General features: G+C 43.1%; 1 protein-coding gene across 6 annotated transcripts in view; it reads right to left on the bottom strand.

Moving 5' to 3' along the window:
- The window catches only part of GTF2I (general transcription factor IIi), a 164,791-nt gene that overhangs the window by 119,166 nt on the left and 23,775 nt on the right, over nucleotides 1-21,850 (bottom strand). For 5 of the 6 annotated variants that reach the window (XM_077482377.1, XM_077482373.1, XM_077482376.1 and 2 more), the window contains one exon: nucleotides 2,231-2,350. The exons of the other annotated variant lie outside the window; for it this stretch is intronic. In XM_077482377.1, the coding sequence (XP_077338503.1) occupies nucleotides 2,231-2,350 (120 nt within the window). The remainder of the gene's footprint in view (nucleotides 1-2,230; nucleotides 2,351-21,850) is intronic. 6 annotated transcript variants of the gene reach the window in all.

The raw sequence follows: 21,850 nt of genomic DNA, 5'->3' as shown, positions 1-21,850 counted from the left end.
CCCTCTTCGAAAAAAGTTTGGACACCCCTGGTCCACACGCAGTGTCTGGGTAGGCTCTTTGAAGTGAAGGCAATTGCACCATTTTTCTGGAAAATAAAATAAATGTATGCATGTTGAGCAGACAGGGTAGGGTAGGGCAGGGGTAGGCAACCTTTTGAGCACAGTGTGCCGAAAAATATTTTTAAAGAAATTGAGAGTGTCGATTTTAAAACAACAAAATGTCAACTTCACACTCTTAATCACGAAAAAAAAATTTTTTTTTATAAAGTAAATGCTGTAAACTACTTGAGTAGTAGTGAGAAATTAACATCCTGCACTCATGCCTCAGATCAGCCCCAATTCCTGGGTGTGGGTGTGATTTTCATTGCACTGAATACTGCCTCTGGCTTAAAGGGACACAGAGTGCAGGGGTTCAGTAGTAAGTGACACAAAGGTTCAGGAATAACTTCAACAAAGTTCCCAGCAGCTCAACAGTAATTCCACAAACGGTCACCTGATTGTTGTTTTCTCAATCACAGTGAAGTCCCTTCTTCCTGAGATTGATAGTGGCAACAGAGTCATCTTCCTCCAGATGATAGACAGGGCTAGCAGGATTGTGATTGGTTTTAGCAGTGGCCAACGGCAGTCCTCCTCCTCTTGAAAACAGGGACTGACCCCCTCCCCCCACCCAAACTGCAACCAATCTCTTCCCCATCACAAAACCTGACGATCGCAGCTACAGCAATGTTAGAGAACCAAACATTGTTTCCCATTTTTCCAATGTGTGGGGCATAGTGCCTCCCCCTCACTGCAGGTGTGGTGTGGGGAATTCTGAAAATGCATTAGTATCTCACTAACACTTTCCTGCACTGCCCTGCTCTGCTGATGAGGAGGGAGTCGAGTGCCGGAAAAAGAGGCTTTGAGTGTTGCTTGCAGCACCAGTGCCGGGGTTTGCCTACCCCTTGGGTAGGGGATAGGTGGAATTCTGTAGTCCAGCAGACAGGCCACTTGGGATTTCAGAGCAGCAAAGGCACTATGGTGTCAGATCAAACAGGACCCTAGGGGCACGCCGGATTGAAGCATTTTTAACCACTTCAGCCCCGCACCATTTTGTTGGCCAAAGACCAGACCACTTTTTGCGATTCGACACTGCGTCGCTTTAACTGACAATTGCGCGGTCGTGCAATGTGGCTCTCAAACAAAATTGACATCCTTGTTTCCCCACAAATAGAGCTTTCTTTTGGTGGTATTTGATCACCCCTGCGGTTTTTATTTTTTGCACTTTAAACAAAAATAGAGCAACAATTTTGAAAAAAAAAAAACGCATTATTTTTTACTTTTTGTTATAATAAATATCCCCCAAAAATATATAAAAAAACATTTTTTTCCCTCAGTTTTGACCAATACGTATTCTTCTACATATTTTTGGTAAAAAAAAAAAATTGGTTTGCGCAAAAGTTATAGCGCTTACAAAATAGGGGATAGTTTTATGGCATTTTTATAAAAAATTTTTACTAGTAATGGCGGCAATCAGCGATTTTTATTGTGACTGCGACATTATGGCGGACACATCGGACATTTTTGGGACCATTGTCATTTATACAGCAATCACTGCTATATAAATGCAGTGATTCCTGTGTAAATGATACTGCCAGTGAAGGGGTTAACCAGTGGGTGGCAGTGTAGGGGTTAAGTGTTCCTAGGGGTGTGTTACTAACTGTTGGGGGCTGGGCTTTCATTTAGTGAACACTGATCTCTGCTCCAATCACATGGAGCAGAGATCAGCGCCACTAGTTGCCAGGCAGAACGGGGAGATGCTGTTTACAATGGCATCTCTCCGTTCAGCCGCCCCGTAAGACGATCGCGGGTATGCCCGCGGCAATAGAGTCCGAACCAGCACGCGAGGATCCGCCGGCGGCGTGCTCGCGATGGCAGGGCAGCATTAAAGATTGGACGTACCTGTACGCCAATATGCCTGCCCGTGCCATTCTGCCGACGTACATCGGCGTGTACTGGTCGGGAACTGGTTAAACAAATAAAACATAAGAAATGCATACTGTCTTGAATAGTTTATTTCATTGCAGAATAAAAAAAACACAAACATAACACTACATGTGACTTACCATAGCAAAAGCACCAATGTTTATTTTAGAATGAATGGAGCACCGACATTTGAAAAAAACTTGTGTAGAGTTCATTTCATTTTGAATATTCAGAGACATTGCTAAAACAGTAATATACAGTACATTACCGTAGCATACACAGAACAAATCCTCCACTGCTTTCCAGAGATATTCAACATTCGAATGCTCAGATTTTAATTTAGATCTTCTGGTTACAGATTCTGAAACACAATTTTTATCCAAATTGCCTGTAATTAAAACAAAGAAAGGGCATTAGACATTACTGTTACAGCAGAGCTTTCTTTTTTAAGATGGTGACACCACAATAATAGAAATAATGGTGAATACTTTACAATTTTCAGCTGTGCAACCAAACTAAAAAAGGGGTGGGGGCGTTTCAAAATACAGATCTAAAAATTAACAATACCGTATACAAAAAAAAAGGCTCTCAAATTCCGCATTCTGAACTACTACTAAAAAGGAGGAGGTAATCAGAAACCATTTTTTCCAACACAGCATGCCACAATGCAGTGCATTACCATGTGCTGCAATACAGGCATGTTATTTTAGTAAGTTAGGGCACCATTAAAAATTATTGGTATTGCCATGTACTAAGGCTAACATGCATTGCTGCATCTCAATGGTGAATAAACTCAAGTATTTAGCTAATTTTCTGTGAAATCCTTAAAAAATCTCTGATGCAACCAAACACCTTTAGGCCTCATTTATACTTGCGAATTGGGCTGGTAAAAACCATGCAGGTGAGACATGTTTTCAACCACCTCTCCAACCGTACTCCCTTAAAAGAAGAAAAGTTTACCTTTTGTGACATGTTACATAAAACATGTTCCAGCTCCTGCTGTCCCCCCCCCCCCCCCCCCCATTGTGACAGCAGGCATGGGTTCTTCTCTTCCCGCCCCTGCTGTGACAATTCAAAAACAGCATGGCCGTGCTGGGCTCCAACCACATGGGCCTGTCATTCACTCAGGGTTTCCATCACCCATCATGACAGAGGGCTTGTAGTTCTGCATGAACTGCAAGGGTGCTGATAAACACCCTTGTAGTTCATCTACAAGCCATGTGGCTTTCAAACTGACAGCCTGCATGGATATACAGGCTGAAAGCTGCAAGGCATGTCTGCAGAAGCCTGACATTGCACATCTGATCCACTGGTCACAAGCTTAACGCTTCCAGGTTCTTTCAGGAAAAAATAAAATGCTAATTTTTTTGTATTTTATTTATTTATTTTTTTAAAGGTAAGCTTATCTTTAAGCTGCTAGGACAGTTGACAGGGATATAGACATGCCACAATTCCCCCCCCCCCCTCCCCCATCACATTCGGAGAGCAGCGACCCATTCAACTGGTGCGGGTTTTTAGGGGTAAATTTAACACACTTCCTCATAGTCTGTCATGTGCCCTTGAATTGCTTTTTAGAGAGAAAAAACAGTGTAAACAAGCCATTGGAAGTCATGTCATCACTGTAATGGAGTCCTCCTGTATGAAATTCAAGTGAATCTGGGCTTTGTGGGGTAAAACAGGTTTAGGCTAAGTTCACACTGGCATTAAAAGCAGGCGTTTGAGGGGCATTAAAGACGCCCCAATGCCTAGTCAAATGATACAATGCAAAGCACACAGTGCTGTTCACATTATCAACACATGAAACGTTAGCTCCATAGAGCGTCCATGTGAAACAGGCCTTTTCCACTTGAGACCCCAGGCCTTTTTTTCTCTCATCCCCTCGAGTCCCAGAGAATTTTTTTGGAGATGCCTCAGTTCTCCACATTATACCTTTTATAATATACACTTTTTCTCTCCGTACAGGCTTTAATTTTCAGCAGATTTGGATACCTATATTTTTTTGATATTTTTACAGGATAGTTAAAAATAAATAAAGACAAAAATGCATTTTCCTGTATTTTTCCCCAATGCAAAATTTACGTATTTGCTGACTCATATATACTTATCCTAAAATATATTCAACAAAGTCTTTATTGCAAGAATATCAAATTAGTAAGACTTTTATGTAACATAGCGGAACGCTGAAGCTCAAATTAAATGTATGCGTTTCACGTTAGGGGAGGTTTTATCCCTTTAAGCATGATTTTAAGATATACCCAGAAAAAAAGGTCTGCAAAACATTAGGGTAAGATTATGTCGGATTGATGAGGGCTCAATTTAGCAGCAAGTTTTTTCACAAGTGTGCAATTAATAAGAATTTGAATGACAATTTACTAAAGGCAAATATACTTTGAATTGCACTTTAAGTGCATTTGCTATAGAGCTGAGGGGAAGCTCTGCTGGTTTCTATAATCCAATCATGTGCAAGCAAAAATGTGTTCAATTTTCCTTGCATGCGATTTAGTTTTCATTGCAAAGTGAAGTTGTATCCTATTTACTGAGTTCTGAAGTAAGTGCGCAGTATATTTGCCTTTAGTAAATCAACCCCAGTGTTCAATTTAGCATTCAGATCACTAGAAATTACTGTTGCAATCAGATAGATAATTTGGGGAGGGAATATTTACGAGTTAGTTTTTATTTTTATTTTTTTTCTATTTTTTTTTTTTTTTTTTTACACACACACACACACATATATGCAGTGGATATAAAAAAAGTCTACCGTATATACTCGAGTATAAGCCGAGATTTTCAGCCTCTTTTTTGAGGCTGAAAGTGCCCCCTCGGCTTATACTCGAGTCACCGCTGTCTGACTGCTCGATCAGCGTATCGAGCAGACAGACGGCGGACATTAAAATTCAAAAGCCGCGCCTCCTTCTCCGCCTCCGCCTGTGATAGGCGGAACACTGAATTTCCCAGCAGTCAGTGTTCCGCCTATCACGGACATCCGCTCATTCTCATACTACGGACGAGGATGAGAGGATGTCCGTGATAGGCGGAACACAGGCTGCTGGGAAATTGAGTGTTCCGCCTATCACAGGCGGAGGCGGAGGCGCGGCTTTTGAATTGTAGAATGGCCGCCGAGAAGAGCGGCGATCCTGGAGCGGCGATCCATCGGCACGACACGGGACGGAGGAGGCACGGGACGGAGGAGGCACGGGACGGAGGAGGCACGGGACGGAGGAGGCACGGGACGGAGGAGGCACGGGACGGAGGAGGCTCGGGACGGAGGAGGCTCGGGACGACGGCGGCTCGGGACGGAGGCTCGGGACACAGGTAGGCTGGACACACACACAAGGCTGCACGGACACACACACAGGGATGGATGGATGGATGGACACACACACACACACAGGGATGGATGGATGGATGGATGGATACACACACACACACACACACACACACAGGGATGGATGGATGGATGGATGGATACACACACACACACACACACACAGGGATGGATGGATGGATGGATACACACACAGGGATGGATGGACGGACACACACACAGGGATGGATGGATGGATGGATGGACACACACACAGGGATGGATGGACGGACACACACACAGGGATGGACGGACACACAGGGATGGACAGCCATGTCTCACCCTCGGCTTATACACGAGTCAATAAGTTTTCCAGTTTTTTGGGGGTAAATTGGGGGCCTCGGCTTATATTCGGGTCGGCCTATACTCGAGTATATACGGTACACAACCCTGTTAAAATGTCAGGTTTCCGTGATGTAAAAAAAATGAGACAAAGTACATTTCAGCACTTTTTCCACCTTTTAATGTGACCTATAAACTGTACAACTCAGCTGAACAACAAACTGAAATCTTTTTAGGTGGCAAGAAGTAGAAATAAATATATATACGCTGCGCTTTCCAAAGTCATACACTATACCAGTGTAAAAAGAAACATAAAAAAACCTCCAATAGTGAAAAAAAAGTCTTAACAATGAAAATTAACAATGGTGCAATAAATGAACACATATATTAAACATATAAATTAATTAGAAATGCGGCGCTACCTAAAAGTGCTTAAACATATAGTGAATAGTAATCCCAAAATTAAAACGAGAAAATATAATGTAAATCAGATACTATCCATTAGATGCAACATAAATAGGATAGAAAATATGTCTGTATAAATAATCCAAATGTAAATGAGCGTGCAACCAATATGTATAAATATATAAAAAAAATGAATAAATGAAAGTCCGTGAAAAAATCAATCAAGTGGTTAAATAAAAATAATCTGCATTAATGATCCAAATAGAAACAAACGTACAAAAAAAATATATATAGAGTGAAAGTTCGTGAAAAAAATCAATCAAGTGATTATTTATATAATAAACATAAATATATTAAACATAAATATTACACATATATTAAAAATAAATGCGTGTATCTAAAAGCATAAACAATGATAATAGATCTAAAGTGCTACTGTGCAAAGAGGTGCAATTCCCACTTTTATGATCCTGTATAGATTATCAGTGACCCACTAATGCATAAAAAAGTGCTCCTGTGCATGTGCACAGCATGCAGTATTAGCCCACGTACACACGGTCGGAGATTTTGGCAACCAAATCCGTCGGATTTTGCCAGTCGGATTTAGTCCGACGAATTGTGTCCGAAACTGTTGCATACACACGGTCGGGCCAAGTTGTCTGATTTAGCGGTTGCCAAGAACGTGGTGACGTAAGCCGCGTACGGCAGGACTAGAAAAAGGAAGTTCAGCACCACGTCCGGCACCCTTTGGGCTCCTTCTGCTGATCTAGTGTTTTAATAGAAGTTTGGTGAGAGACGATTCGCGCTTTTCAGATTAGTGATTCAGATCGCTACCGCTCTTCAGTTTGTGCTTGTCTTTTCGCATCTGATAATCAGTGTGTGCAGTCATTAAGTATTTGCTTCTCATTGTGGACTATATCTTGGTATAGTACACTTTGAAAGGCATTTTTTATTGTCTGCTTGCTTCTGCTATTCAGGTCGTCCTTTCAGGCCTTGCTGTTTATCGGTGCTTTCTGGTGTCCGTTCTGACCAGCCGACCGTTTTCCAAACAGGTTTCGTCTACGTACTCATCGTACAATTTGTGCTGTGCAGGGGTTCTTACTTTGACTTTGACACAAGTCCAGTCCATGAACAGGGAGGGGAGGCGTTTGTGGACCAAGAATTGGTTGCGCCAGCGTCACCAGTTCTTCCACATGCCTTTGCTCCGTGAGATCCACGAGAATAATCCTGATAATTTCTGGATTTTTCTCAGGATGACGGACCCCGTTTTTCACTGTCTGCTGGCTTTGCTCACCCCTTATATCACCAGGCAGGATACCTGCATGCGGCAAGCCATCACTCCGGAGCAGAGGCTCATCGCCACGTTGCGCTACTTGGCGACAGGGAGAAGCCTTCAGGACCTCAAGTTCTCTACAGGCATCTCCCCCCAGGCTCTGGGGATCATTATTCCAGAGACCTGTTCTGCCATCATTCAGCTCCTGCAGAAGGACTATATTATGCTAAGTTTTAGCCTTAAACATCACATTCTATGTATTTCATTATTGCTAATGTCTTGCATTTCTTTCCTCATTCCCTAATTACCATCATTGCAATATGCTCTAATTCATATGCTCTGCCCCTTTGACCTCATGCAGATTTGCCTCACTAACTTCCCCACCATGCTCTTCTTGGCCCCTAAAACTAGTCTAGTCACTTAACAATGTCTTTTGGCAGCTCCATAGTATTGCTTTCCCCTAAACACCCCCTAAAATCTCTACAAATGTGATGTGTGTGCTTCAATTCATGCAAAGTGACCTTTTTTTGTTTTTTTGGAGTTGTGCCAAACTCATTGGGAACCCCCCTCTCCCCAACTGCTACCTCAGCTGATACAATCTTCTATCTGATGACTTGACCCAACCCAATACACACTCTAAATACCTTTATCATGATCACATTTATGGACAAATTCACCAAAGCATGTAGTGTAAGGGCCTGCCTCAATACTTTCAAATGCTATTTTTATTTTTTAAACACATTAATTTTCTTGCTATGTAATAGCAGAATGTCAAAATGTCCTTCCATTTTGTTATTATGACACTTCTTACCTGTCCGGTGGGCTGCCAATAGTGTAACTAAGGAGGGGCTTCACAAAGCATCACACATTATTTAGGCATTCAGCTCTCAATCAAGTGGAGAGGGTTACCTGTCCTAAACATTCCCCCCTCATTTTTTAGCAAGGGCCCATCAGATGGGGGGGGGGGGGGGGGGGTTATGACTCTCATAAGGGGACCTTATACTTTAGGCTTTAAATACTCATTTCAAAAAGTGTTATACTAATTTTGCCAAACAAAGTGGGTGTCTAATCTGCATGCAATGTTGATTTGTCAAATTACTAGTTTTTTTTCTTGTGTCACTACACAGTGTCCTTCAACGCCACAGGAATGGCAGACTGTGGCCTCCCACTTTGGCATTTTTATTATAGTTGTGCCTTTTTCACCAACAGTGCAAACCCAAGTTCAGAGCGAGATGAGAGGACAGTCTCTTCTTCAAATAATCTTATTATGTTGTGGGTCTGCTACACACACACCTTCTTTTTGTTAACTAATGTGTAGTGCATTACTGATCAAAATCATGCTCATTTTCAGCACCATGGCAGGAAAATGGCATGATTGTCCAAATTTACACCTCACTGTGGGTGCTTTTTACTAAAGGCACATCCACTATGCACTACAATAGCACTGCAAAAGTACACCTGAAACTGCACTTGGAGTGCAAAGTGGAGTTGCCTTTAGTAAATCGCACTCCTTCTCAGCACAAACTCAAATTTCACTACAAATAAATTTTAAGCCCAATGAAAAAGGAAGCCACACATTGTTGAGAATTCAACTTTTTAATACAAGCACATTCATATGTGCATTTATTAAAGGTTTTTACAACAAACCAAGATATTTTGGGTATCCAAAACCGAGTTTAATCATATTTATTTTTTACTTGTTTTTTTGTATAAACAGGCATGTATCAAACCGTAAAATACAGAACACAGGAACTTACAAAGTTCAACTTGGAAAAGTGAAGACAATATCAGACATGAGTATGTACAAACTGGGCTGATATTGCCTTCATCACATGGGGTGTGACCCCTGAAAAATACAAATTTGGAAGATGCACACAGTGTGTCAACATGTGCTAACTCCCATCATGGGGGACCAATGTACATGCTTTGTTGCTGCAACCCCTTAATCTCGGACACTTGCCACAAAACATGTACATTGATCCCCCATGATGGGAGATAGCGCATGTTTACACACTCTGTGCATCTTCCAAATTTTTAATTATGCAAAATACAACATTTTTCTGTTAAAAAGCAGAAATAAAACCCTATCTAGTTTTTTATTTTTCACACTCTCCCCAAAACATCAATGATGTTCTTCATTTTATTTTTAACATCATTGATGTTTTGTTGTACAATTTCCAAATCCCTATTGCACCCCATTATCTCCCCGATCAAGATCTGGGCACTTTCACTGGTAAAACGGGAATCTTCCTCCACATCACCTAGAAAAAACAAAAAACAAACACATGTAATCCAAATATGGTGATATACATTGATAAGCTTACCGGAAGCTGTGTTCTCCGACACTCACCTGTTGTGGTGACAATTTGGCCAACCTCCACAATCTCTCCTTCTTCCTCCTCCTCCTGCTGCTGCTCCTGCTCCTCTGTTTCTTCTTTTGGAAGTTGCCCTTCTTTGGGAGGGGTGTGGTCCCTGGTGTCCTCATACTTGCCGAGTCTTCTCTCCCCTATGAGAATGTAAACAAAGATTAATTAGCACACAGAGGGCAGAAATAGGAATCTGAAACATTGCTTGGAAGTGTTGTACAATTGTGTTTTTGGGCCGAGTTACAAGGTGAGAACATTATTGGGGCCACTTTGTTAAGCTGGAAAACTTCCCTGCAGAACGATGTTTCATACGAACGAACGAAACCATGACCTTGAAAGTGGCCATTTTAAAATGCACAACATGAAATCAAAGCACATGGAGCATGTATGCAAGCAAGAATAATCATATGAACACATGACAACTACTTACTTTTTTTAAGAACACGCTTGATCCTTAGGTACTGCTCGTGCTCCCTCAGTTTCAGGTCTGACCAGCGTTTTCTCAGTTGATCCTTGGATCGGCGTACCCCAAAATTCTTCAGAAGACTCTTCACAACTTTATTTATGATCTTGGCCTTTCTGATATTTGGGTTTGGGTAAGGTCCATACTTCCCATCATAGTCGGTCCTGTTCAATATGTCGACCATCTCCAACATCTCTCCAAAAGACATATTTGAGACCTTAAATCTTGTCTTCCTGGATCAGGACGTTTTAGGCTCCGGGCTTTCCTCACCCTCCTCCTCGTTAGTGGAACTATTAGTGCGCACCTGCATTCTCTCCGCCATGTGCTCTCCCCACTGCGTGGGAAGCGAAGGGGCGGGGAATAGTCTGGAAAGAACGTCAGGGGCGGGCGGAGTTTCACGCATGCGCACTGTATATAAAACACCACACGTGTATCGTCCGTAGGATCTGGGAGGAGAGTGTGAGTCACGGACGCGGCGAACGTGGAAACGAAGGTAACATTTTTAACTTGGTGCTTCACTAGACTAGACTGCTTGTATCTAGGCTGATGTTGGGACAAGATTAGGAGGGATTTTAATTGCATTATTAGTATTTGAGGGTTTGTCTTGTGTTGTATCTTGCAGACAAAATGGACCCATTCAACAATGCCAACTTTATGGGGCTATTCCTTGAGCTCTACATGGAGATGCCCTGCCTGTGGCAGTTCCACAACAAGTTTTATAATGACAGATCAAAGAGGAACGCAGCACTGGAGAAACTGCTTGCTTTGGTGCAGATCAGGGTCCCCACGGCAGACATGACCTATCTGAATCGCAAAATTGTGGCCATGAAGCATACATATTTCAGGGAGAGAAAGAAGCACCTGGAGTCCTTGAGAGCAGGAGATCCAGAAGCTGTTTATTACCCCAGGATGGTGCACTTTGACAGGCTGCATTTTCTGGTAGACCAAGGGTTACCCAGGCCACCACTCAAGCCACCACTCTCCAGGCTTCCTCCAAGGCATCCTTCACCCCCAGCTGAGGCTTCTGATGTCCAACCTTGGCCTTCCAGGCAGCACCATGTGGTGGGGCCCAGCTTGAGACAGGTATTGCATTGTTGAACATATTTCTTGTGTTACATTTAATAATGTTAACTAGATGTTCTTATTGATCAGTAAGTTGAGATTTCTCCAAGTGGTTTACATCTCAATAGACAGTAGTGACCAAAAATGATTGGGAGGGGAAAGAAAAATGCTGGTGTCACAATGATAGTCTGTTCTATTTGGTAACATTCAATTAGCAAAAGCCAGGAGCACAAAATGTTGTGATTGATGATCAAAAAACGAAAACTATGTCCCCTTTTCATACACAGGAAGACCTGTCGGGGGGAGGCTGTGGCAAGTGGCAGCCAGGAGGTCCACCAACGCCCTCCTTCTCCTGCCCCAGCTACAGGAGCCCAGCCACAGCCTGGAAGGATGCCTGGTGGGAAGTCACAAAGGAAGACCAAAGAGTGATGGCCTGGGTTGAGTCTGGTGTGCCAGAAGATGCAGCCTCTTGAAGATCACCATCCTGGGGACAGAAATGGCATCTGAATTTCCTGCTCTCTAGGACTTCGGGAGCAGACTTCTCTCCCTGAGATATCTACTCCTCAGGCCACCAATTTTTTAATATCTCATTTAGTCATGTCTGCCCTGGGGGCCAAAGGCTGCACCAAAGTTAAGAAGTTTCTCCAGTGCTGCGTTCCTAGTTGTATTGTACTTGTGTAATGTGTTTTCCTTCAAAAAGTACAGTTTATTTGTGAGCAGGCAGGTACATTTCCAAAATACAAAGTGAACTAAAGAACAAGGGGTACCAACACTAAACAACCTCCTGTAGATTAATAAAGAAAAAGAAAATATAAAAAATACAATAATATTGTTGTTGTAAGTTTACACCCAAAAAAGAGAAATGAGCAAAGTGTCTTTAAAGGAGATTTTTAGGGAATCCCCCCCCCCCCAAAAAAAACCTCCAAAAAATAAAAAAACAAATCAAACATTGTGTAGATGTGACGCAAACTAAAATTGTATTGCTGAAATGGTTAAAAAAGAGTAATGAAATCCGTTCGGGAGAAGTGTGTGTGTGACTGAGCATCAAAAGAAGTTCGTTCTTGCAGCATTGTTAAAGATCAAGAGAATGCGCTTGATGAATGATTTTTTAACATTGCAGCGTGACGAATGTGCTATATCGCTTACGAGCAGTAGTTTTACCTGAACGAGCGCTTCCGTGTCGGAATTTGAATGTAAGCATGCGTGGCACTTGGTCCGATCAAAATGCTCTACACATGATCGGATTAGGTCCGACCGGCCCAGTTGGTCGGGAAATATTTCCAACATGTTGGAAAATTGGGTCGGACGGAGATTCGGACGGAATCAGTCCGATGCATACCACACACAGTCGGATTATCTGACAACACGGTCCGATAAGACGCATTCCGACAGATTCTCCAACCGTGTGTACGCGGCATAATATAGTATATCGGTATTACTGTCAAAATATTTATAAGCAAACACCCGCCCTATTCCCTATAAATACAAGCGCTAAAAATGGAAAGAAGTAAAATAAAAATAGACTTTCCTTAAACATACTACCGTATATACTCGAGTATAGGTCAATCCGAATATAAGCCGAGGCCCCTAATTTACCACAAAAAAAATGGGAAAACTTATTGACTCGTGTATAAGCCGAGGGTGAGACATGCCTGTCCATCCCTGTGTGTCCATCCCTGTGTGTCCGTCCATCCCTGTGTGTCCGTCCATCCCTGTGTGTCCGTCCATCCCTGTGTGTCCAGCCCTGTGTGTCCGTCCATCCCTGTGTGTCCGTCCATCCCTGTGTGTCCAGCCTTGTGTGTGCAGCCTACCTGTGTCCCGAGCCTGTGTGCTTCTGCACATACGGCGGCCATGCCAGGATCGCCGCACCTCTTCTCGTCTGACAGATGACGGCCATTCCACCGTTCAAAAGCCGCGCCTCCGTCTGTGATAGGCGGAACACTCAATTTCCCAGCAGTCTGTGTTCCGCCTATCACGGACATCCTCTCATCCTCGTCCGTAGTATGAGGATGAGCGGATGTCCGTGATAGGCGGACCACTGACTGCTGGGAAATTGAGTGTTCCGCCTATCACAGACAGGGAGGCGTGGCTTTTGAATAGTTGAATGGCCGCCGTCTGTCTGCTCGACACGCTGATCGGGTAGACAGACGGCGGTGACTCGAGTATAAGCCGAGGGGGCACTTTCAGCCTAAAAAGAGGCTGAAAATCTCGGCTTATACTCGAGTATATACGGTAATACAACTAATTTCAGCTGCTGCTTACAGGCACATTTAAGCAGAAATAGTGCAAAACATATAAAGCAAAAAAAATATATATTATATAATGTTGCATAAGTGTGCACAGCCTTTAATGAATGAATAAATTGTATATGCAAACTAAATCGTCTCAGGGCGCTTTTGCTGCCAGTGTCCGTCTGGGTCATCAGAAGAGACGGGTAGAGCGTTGCAAAGCCGTGGTCCTTGGACTGCGAACCTTCTTTTGCATTTTAATTTATAATAATGGAGTATTGGGGATGTGGAGGAGGTTCTGGTTAGTTGACCAGAGAGGGCGACCTGGAGTGTAGGGCTTTATTTTGGCACAGTTTCCAGTTACGAGTCTGGCTGCTGTGTTCTGGACGATTTGTAGATGTGAAATTTGGTATTTTGGAAGTCCTAGGTAGAGGGAATTTGCGTAGTAGAGTCGAGAATTTATGATTGTTCCAACTACTGCTGCTGTATCTCCTTCTGGGATGAGTCTACGCAATAGGCGAAGAAGATAGTGGGGTCTGCTGACTACTGAACCTATTTGTGCATCAATCGTCATGTTTGAGTCAAAGATGACTCCGAGGCTTTTGGCTTTAGTGCTGGGGATGATGGGTTGTCCGAGGATGGTGAGTGGTGTGGACATCGTGCCAGGGTTTTTGTTTCGGTTTGCGTGGAGGAAGAGGAGTTCTGTTTTGGATCCGTTGAGTTTAAAGGGAGCTCTCCATCATCCAATTGTCGATCAATGAGAGACAGTTTTCCAGTGCCTGGTATTGGTCTTTTTTGTTGGTGATGCGTAGGTAGAGATGGATGTCATCCGCATAGGAGTGATAAAGTCCTGGTTGCTGATGATTTTGAGGAGTGGGCGGAGATAGATGTTAAAGAGCACGGGCGACATGGGTGATCCTTGGAGGGACTCCGCATGTAATTTTTCATGCTTCCGAAGTGAAAGCTCCTAGTTTCACTTTCCAAGATTGGTTCTCTAGGAAGGATGCAAACCAGGGTAAGTCGGAGTCTGCAACTCAAGCTACTTCTGTGAGACAAGTGAGCAGGGTTTTGTGGTCTACTGTGTCAAACAGCTGCACTGCGGTCCAACAGCACCAGGAGACACCGATACTCCATCTGCTGCTTTGAGCATGTCATCCCAGATTTTGAGGTGTGCAGTTTCTGTCCCGTGGCCAGGGCGGAAAGCAGACTGTAGAGGGTTCAAGAGTTTATGGGTGTCCAGATGGAGTTGCAGCTGTTGTACTACTGCTTTCTCGATAATTTTGGAGATGGTATTGAGGATTGTGACAGGTCTGCGGTCGTTTGGGTCTTTGGTATCAAGGTTAGGCTTCTTTAGGGGGGGGTTTTATTGTGTTTTGCTTGGGGGGGGGGGGGGGGGTCAGTGAAATAAAATCAGATAACTCATTGCAGAATTCTTGTGTTTCTTTTGCTGGAGACTCTAAACAGGTGGGGTTCATAGTCTGGGTGACTAGTTTGAAGAGTGCTCGAAGGCGGTTTATGGCCTTTGAGATGGTTTTGGAGACATTTTATTTTTTTGCTATGAAGATTGCTTTGTGGTATCTGGTGGTGAGTGATTTGTAATTTGTGTGGTTTTCCATTGTTGGGTTCCTTCTCCATACTCCTTCAGCTCTTCTGCATTCTTGTTTCAGTGATGTCATTGAACCAGAAGCTATGAATAAGCACTTGCTATAGTGTGAAACGCGTCAACTGTTGTCACTTCTAGCTGTGATGTCACTTGCTGTGTTCCTGTGATTGTTTGAATAAAGGCACCAATTTTGTTTTGGAGTGCAGTCGTCCAGAGTTTTCCAATTACCTACATCATTGAACCAACCGAATTGTTTTTGCGGGTGGGTGCTCTGCGTATTGGTGCGACTATGTCTGCTGTCTGTAATAATGGTGTGTTAAGGGAGTTGAGCATGTCTTCAGTTGAGTAGTTTTGGGTTAACTCCGCTATTTTGTTGGATAGTGCAGTTTTGAAGAGTTTTGAAAAGTTTCCAGTATAGTAGCGATGGAGTCCTGGGAGGAGTTTGCCCAGAGATTAAAGTCCCCAAGTAGCAGGAGATTTTTGGTTTTCAAGGTGTATGTAGAGATGAATTTGATAAAAAAGGTGCAAGAAGTATGTTTTTGGTCCCGGTGGTCTGTAGCACAGTAGAATGTGAATGGTGCCCTGGGGTGTTTGACATTGAAGTTTGAGTGTTTCCATGAATGGCATTGAGCTCTGTAAAGTTGGTTTTCGTGAATGTGAGGCGAGATTTGTAGATCACTGCTAGGCCCGCCTCCTCTTTAACCAACTCTGTGCAGTTAGGATGTGGTAGTTCTCAGGCAAAAAATCTGCTAGAATGGTTTTACAGTCAGGTGTTAGCCAGTTTTCCGTGATGAAGAAACAGTCTGTGTTGTGTGGGGTGATAAAATCATGAATTTCGTGTTTGTGCTCAATTGCTGATCTAGTGTTGATCAGGGCGCATGATAGGTGTTGTCCTGGATGTGGTGTATTCCCGTTTTGGATGGTTGGTTTCAAATTTATTCTTAAAAGTTGTTCTTTTTGTAATATTGTTTGGGTGGTGGTTGGTAATGTTGTAGCAGTATTCCTTAGGCTGCAGAGGGTGTCAACTGAATAGTTGATGGTGCACCTGATGGGAGAGTGCTCTGGGGTGTGTGTTTTGGAGTGAGTGGCTTGAGGTGCCATGGTGCCACTTGGCCTGTCCTGGAGCAGAGTTGCCGGTGATTGGTTGTGTGGTGGTGGAAGGGGTAGCGGCCGCAGGTTCTGCAGGCTGGGGCAACCCGGGTAACGTCGGGAGGGGAGGAGCTGTCCGTTTAACTTTTCAAAGTAAAAAAAAAAAAAAAAAAAAAAAGAAGTTTAGAAATTTTTTTTAAAAGAAGTTTCAAAGTTAGTAGAATTCTATGTCTTTTTTTCTGTCCAGGGTGTAGCAAGATGGCCGACACTTTCTATGTCCTGTTGGCTGGTTCGGGTGTAGCAAGATGGCCGCAGTGAGCACAGGAGGCCGTAAGATGGCAACAGCCAGATTAATCCAGCAATCACTGAGCAAGAACAGAGCAGGGGATGCTGATGTACCATCTGTGCAAGCAGGAATGCTCTCCGGGCTAGCAGGTGTAAGGATGGTGCTAAACTGGAGGCACAGGAGGCCGGCATACCACTATTGAGTGGAGCTGATGGAACTTTGTTAAAGCACCTTTTGATTGTATTACAGCACTCAGTCTTTGGGTATCAGTCGATCAGCATGGCGCATCTTGACTTGGCAATATTTGCCCACTTTTCTTTGCAAAAACATTCCAAACCTGCCAGATTGCAAGGGCATCACCTGTGCACAGCCCTCCTCAGATCACCCCACAGATTTCCAACCAGATTCAAGTCTGGCCTCTGGCCAGGCCATTCCCAAACTTTAATCTTCTTCTGGTGAAGCCATTCCTTTGTTGATTTGGATGCATGTTTTTGGTCATTGTCATGCTGAAAGATGAAGGTCCTCTTCATATCCAGCTTTCTAGCAGAAGCCTAAGGTACCTTGACTAAGGCCCCTGTTCCAGCTGAAGAAAAACAGCCCCAAAGCATGATGTTGCCACCACCATGATTGATGGTGGGTATGGTGTTCTTTTGGTGATGTGCAGTGTTTTTGCACCAAACATATCTTTTGGAATTATGGCCAAAAAGTTCAACCTTGTTCTCATCAGACCATAACACATTTTTCCCACATGATTTTTGGAGATTTCAGATGTGTTTTTGCAAAATTTATCTGGGCTTGGATGTTTTTCTTCATAAGAAAATGCTTCTGTCTTGTCAGTCTAACCCATAGCCAGGACAGGTGAAGAATACGGGAGATTGTTTTCACATGTACCACACAGCCAGATATTCCTGCAGCCCTCTTGGCAGCCTCCCTGACCAGTTTTCTTCTTGTCTTTTCATCAATTTTGGTAATGTCACTGCTGTGCCATATTTTCTCCACTTGATGACTATCTTCACTATGTTCCATGGTATATCTAATGCCTTGGAAATTCTTTTGTACCCTTCTCCTGATACCTTTTAATAATGAGATTCCTCTGATGCTTTGGAAGCTGTGAACCAAATGTCAGGAACAACTTACTGGAACAGCTGAATTTTATTTGGGGTTAATCAGAGGCACTTTAGTTGATGGGAGCTGTGTACTGACTCTTTAAAGAGGAAGTAAACCCTGATGGGTTTACTTCCTCTTTCATTCCCTGCAAAGGTAAAGCATAATGGACTACTATACATCGCATAGTACTCCATTATGTGTCACTTACCTGACACAGGAGCCAGCGATGTCACCGCAGTCCCCTGTAGTCCGGCGCATCCATCTTCTCAGTGGGGTCTCACAGCTCCGCCGCTTTCATTCGGCGAAGACGCGATGATGTCACTCCTGCACATGCGCACGGGAGCTGACACGCATGGCATCTTCATCGTTGACAGCGGTGCCTGTCTTCGGGCAAATATCTCCTAAACCGTATAGGTTTAGGGGATATTTCTTGGACCTACAGGTAAGCCATAATCTAGGGTTTACAACCACTTTAACATGAGTTTGAATGTGATTACTTAATTCTGAACACAACTACATGCCCAGTTATAAGAGGGTATGCACACTTAAAAAATAATGTTGTTGCATTTTTTCCCCCCCGCCCAAAAGATTTTGGTTTGTTTTTCAATTGAGTTGTACAGTTTATAGGTCACATTAAAAAGGTGTGAAAGGTTCTGAAATGATTCATCTTTGTCTAATTTTTTTCACATCATAGAAGCCTGACATATTAACAGGGGTGTGTAGACTTTTTATATCCACTGTAATTAAAAGTATATTTATATTTTAACTTAGTCTTAAACATTTTATTCTTCATAAGTGGTCTGGATTTTGTCAGGGAAGAGTGGACCCAACCCCCTCCCATGTAGCTTTGCAATAGAAGCTTTGAGTGTGCATTCTCTTCAAAAACGTGCTCCTACAAAGTAATTTGTAGAAAGGTCAAAATGGCACAGGGAAAAATACCCCTTGTCCCTGTGCCATTGTAAAATATATCAGATATCGTTAAAAGTGTTTTGTTATATCTGTTTAAGTGCTAAAAATACATGCTGATTTTGCCATAACTCTTGTTGGCTGATAAATTCCTGTACTCTGGAGAGAATGAAGAGAGGACTATGTTTTTTGTAATCCATCAGAAATGATGCAAGTAGGGATAGCAACACGCACGTAGGAATTCAGAACCCTGTTATGCCAAAGATGCAGGATGAAGCACACTATGGGGGAAATTTACTAAAACCGGAGAGTGCAAAATCTGGTGTAGCTCTGCATAGTAACCAATCGGCTTCTATTTTTAGTTTTTTTGTCAAAGCCTAATTGAACAAGTTGAGGTTGGAAGCCGATTGGTTTTGCCTGTAATGAGGCGCTGGACCATGTATAATGGAACTCTGTGCAGCGTTTGTTCTGTCCAAGGTACTTTCCTGCAGGGTGCTATAAAGGTCCAGGGGAGTGGACACCACATTAAGGGGGACCCAGTCTGTGAAGGTCTTTTAGGACAAAGCTCATTGTGATGGGTTAAAATTGGACTCCTGTTATGTTCAGAGTCCTGCAACAGGAATGGCAAGTCTACAGGTTTTTTTTTTTTTTTTGAAAGAGAAAGGGAGAAGAGATCTAACTGTCTGTTCTCCCAGTGGCCACTGCGGAGCAGTGTGCTGTTTAATCATGCTGTCTACTTAGTCCTGTGGGCTGCCGTTTCTCCTCCAGCCACTAGAGGGCGTAGGCTTGCTCAGTATGGCCAATTTTTATATAGGCAGAAGGTGGAATGGCAGCAAAGTTAAGAAAGCCGTGTGGTCAACAGCTTCAGCAGGGCTTCTTGAGACATTACAGCCCATGGATTCTAGTGAAATGTGAGTACTTACTTACTATGGGACAAATGTGTGGCCAGACAAGTCATGATTATAAACTGCATATTTACTACTTAATCTGGGGGGCCTGTACAACTGAAAGTCGATACAGCCCTAGCAGTGCACTTTAAAGTGTTGGGTCTCCAAAATACTGTGCATTTGCCACAAAAATAGGCTGATTTGAGGTTGTTGTGACTTAAAAGCGCATGGATGTGGAAAAGGGTACTCATTGGAAATCATGGGGTGCGACTTGACAGGCGACTTTGCAGTCCTAAGTTGCAGTACAGGTTGCACAGGTGTGGAAGAGGCCTTAGGCCAGTGTTTCTCAACTCCAGTCCTTGAGGCGCACCAACAGGTCATGCTTTCAGGATATTCCTCAGATGAAACGGCTGTGGTAATTACTGAGGCAGTGGAACTGATCAAATCGCCTGTGCAAAATAATGGAAAGCCTGAAAACATGACCGGTTGGGGTGCCTTGAGGACTGGAGTTGAGAAACACTGCCTTAGGCTGTTGAAACAGCACAGAGGCTGCATTGAATGCCTATGTACTTAGCTAATCCTGACTATAATTAGTATGGGGCAGGTGCAGTTGAGCATGTGCAGCATAGTATACATGTTAGCTAAATTGCATAGAACACAAGCCTGCACAGGCACATGTTCACAGAGGCCCCCCGCGCCCGACAAGCGGGCAGCGCCCAGCATGCAGCCCCCCAAAGTGTGTCTGTGTGGATGCATGTTGCGTAAACGCAGGTTTTTTTAAGCATGTTTGTATAGATATGTGTGCATAAGTGTGCATCCATGTTTTATAGATATACAGGTTTGCGTGGATGCATGTTTGCATAAACACATGGTACATAGACACGTTTGCCAAGAGGAGTATTGCGTAACATATGTTGCATAAACGTATGCTTGCTTATTCCATAAATGCATGTCTCCATCGGCACATATTGCATAAGTGCATGTTTGCATGGACACACACTTTCATGTTTTGCCTAAACACAGATTTGCTTAAGAACATCCCTACACGTTTCCATAAAACACATGTCTCCATGAATGCATATTGCTTAAACGAATGCTGGCATGTATTCATTTCTACTGCATACGTATATGCTTAGTTTAAACTGTATACATATGTACTTATTTACATTAACAGCCCGTTCACACCTGAACGTTTTGTAGCCCTACGCCTGAAGCTACAAAATGCTGGAGGGGAAAAAATCCATTATTCTCAATGGAGATGGTTCACATCTCCACTCCATGTCGCCTGAAGCCCTACGCCTGAAGCTCAAACAAGTTCCGGACCCTTTTTTGTCGCGCGAATTGGGCTGATTTGGGCGTTTTCATTCCCATAGAAACTAATGGAAACGCTCGATTTGAGCGTTTAGCGCGACAACGAGCGTTTCTACGGGCGTTTTGACGCTGTATCTGCTCAAGAAAAAATAAGCAGATGAAAAATATTTTTCCTATTGGCTGAAAAAAAACGCCGAAGTTAAAAAACGCTCGTTGACGCGCGTTGTAGTGTGACAAAACGCTCGTTGTCGCGCGACAAAACGCCGGTAAAAACGTTCAGACACGCTACGCTCAGGTGTGAATGCAGCCTAAAACTGTATATATACACGCTTAGAGACATTAAATTGTATACATAAGTGCTTAGTTGCATTAAACTGTATACGTATGTGCTTATTTGCCTAGGACAATACAAAAGAGGGGAAGGCACACTGACCTAGTGCATTACCATAAAAGAGCTTTATTTAAAAACAAATCAAATAGCAAAATGGCTACTCACAAACGAGTATTGATCAAAGGCAAAATCAATACAAATAAATCCATCGCACCGGACTCGCCAACGTTCAGTGCGATGGATTTATTTGTATTGATTTTGCCTTTGATCAATACTCGTTTGTGAGTAGCCATTTTGCTATTTGATTTGTTTTTAAAATAAAGCTCTTTTATGGTAATGCACTAGGTCAGTGCGTCTTCCCCTCTTTTGTATTGTTTTTCTCTAGTAACTGAACACCCAATGTTCTAAAGGAGGGCTGCAAGACCTTTTGACAACACCATCTTAAACTATCTATATCACATTTCAAAAGACCAAGACACCAGAGCGCAGGAGAATTTGTTGTATTTGCCTAGGACTACATACATACGTGCTTACTGCCTTGAGCTGCATACATAGATGCATGAATGGCAAGAATAATTCTAGAACTGCATGTTTGCATACCTAGGTACGTGCATACCTATGGGGTTGTATAGTGGTAGACCAACATTGTCTAGGTCTGCATCCTTGTGGAACTGTATATTAGTCTAATAGAGTCACTTTATTATGTATCTGTAATGCCCTGTACACACGGTCAGGCATTCCGACTACAAAATCTGTCCATTTTTTTCCCCCAAACTTGTCTTGCATACACATGGTCGCACAAAGTTGTCGGAAAATCTGATTGTTCAGAACACAGTGACTAGGGATGAGCTTGGTGTTCGACTCAAACACCGGCTGTTTGCCCGTTCGGCGAATACAGAATGTTATGGGCCATTCGCGCCAAATT

This window comes from Lithobates pipiens, unplaced genomic scaffold (assembly GCF_037356315.1).
Source record: "Lithobates pipiens isolate NorthernLeopardFrog02 unplaced genomic scaffold, aLitPip1_a1.2 Scaffold_16, whole genome shotgun sequence".
Lineage (NCBI taxonomy): Eukaryota > Metazoa > Chordata > Amphibia > Anura > Ranidae > Lithobates > Lithobates pipiens.
Note: the sequence above shows the minus strand (reverse complement) of the source record. Positions and strands in the feature narration are given on the sequence as shown.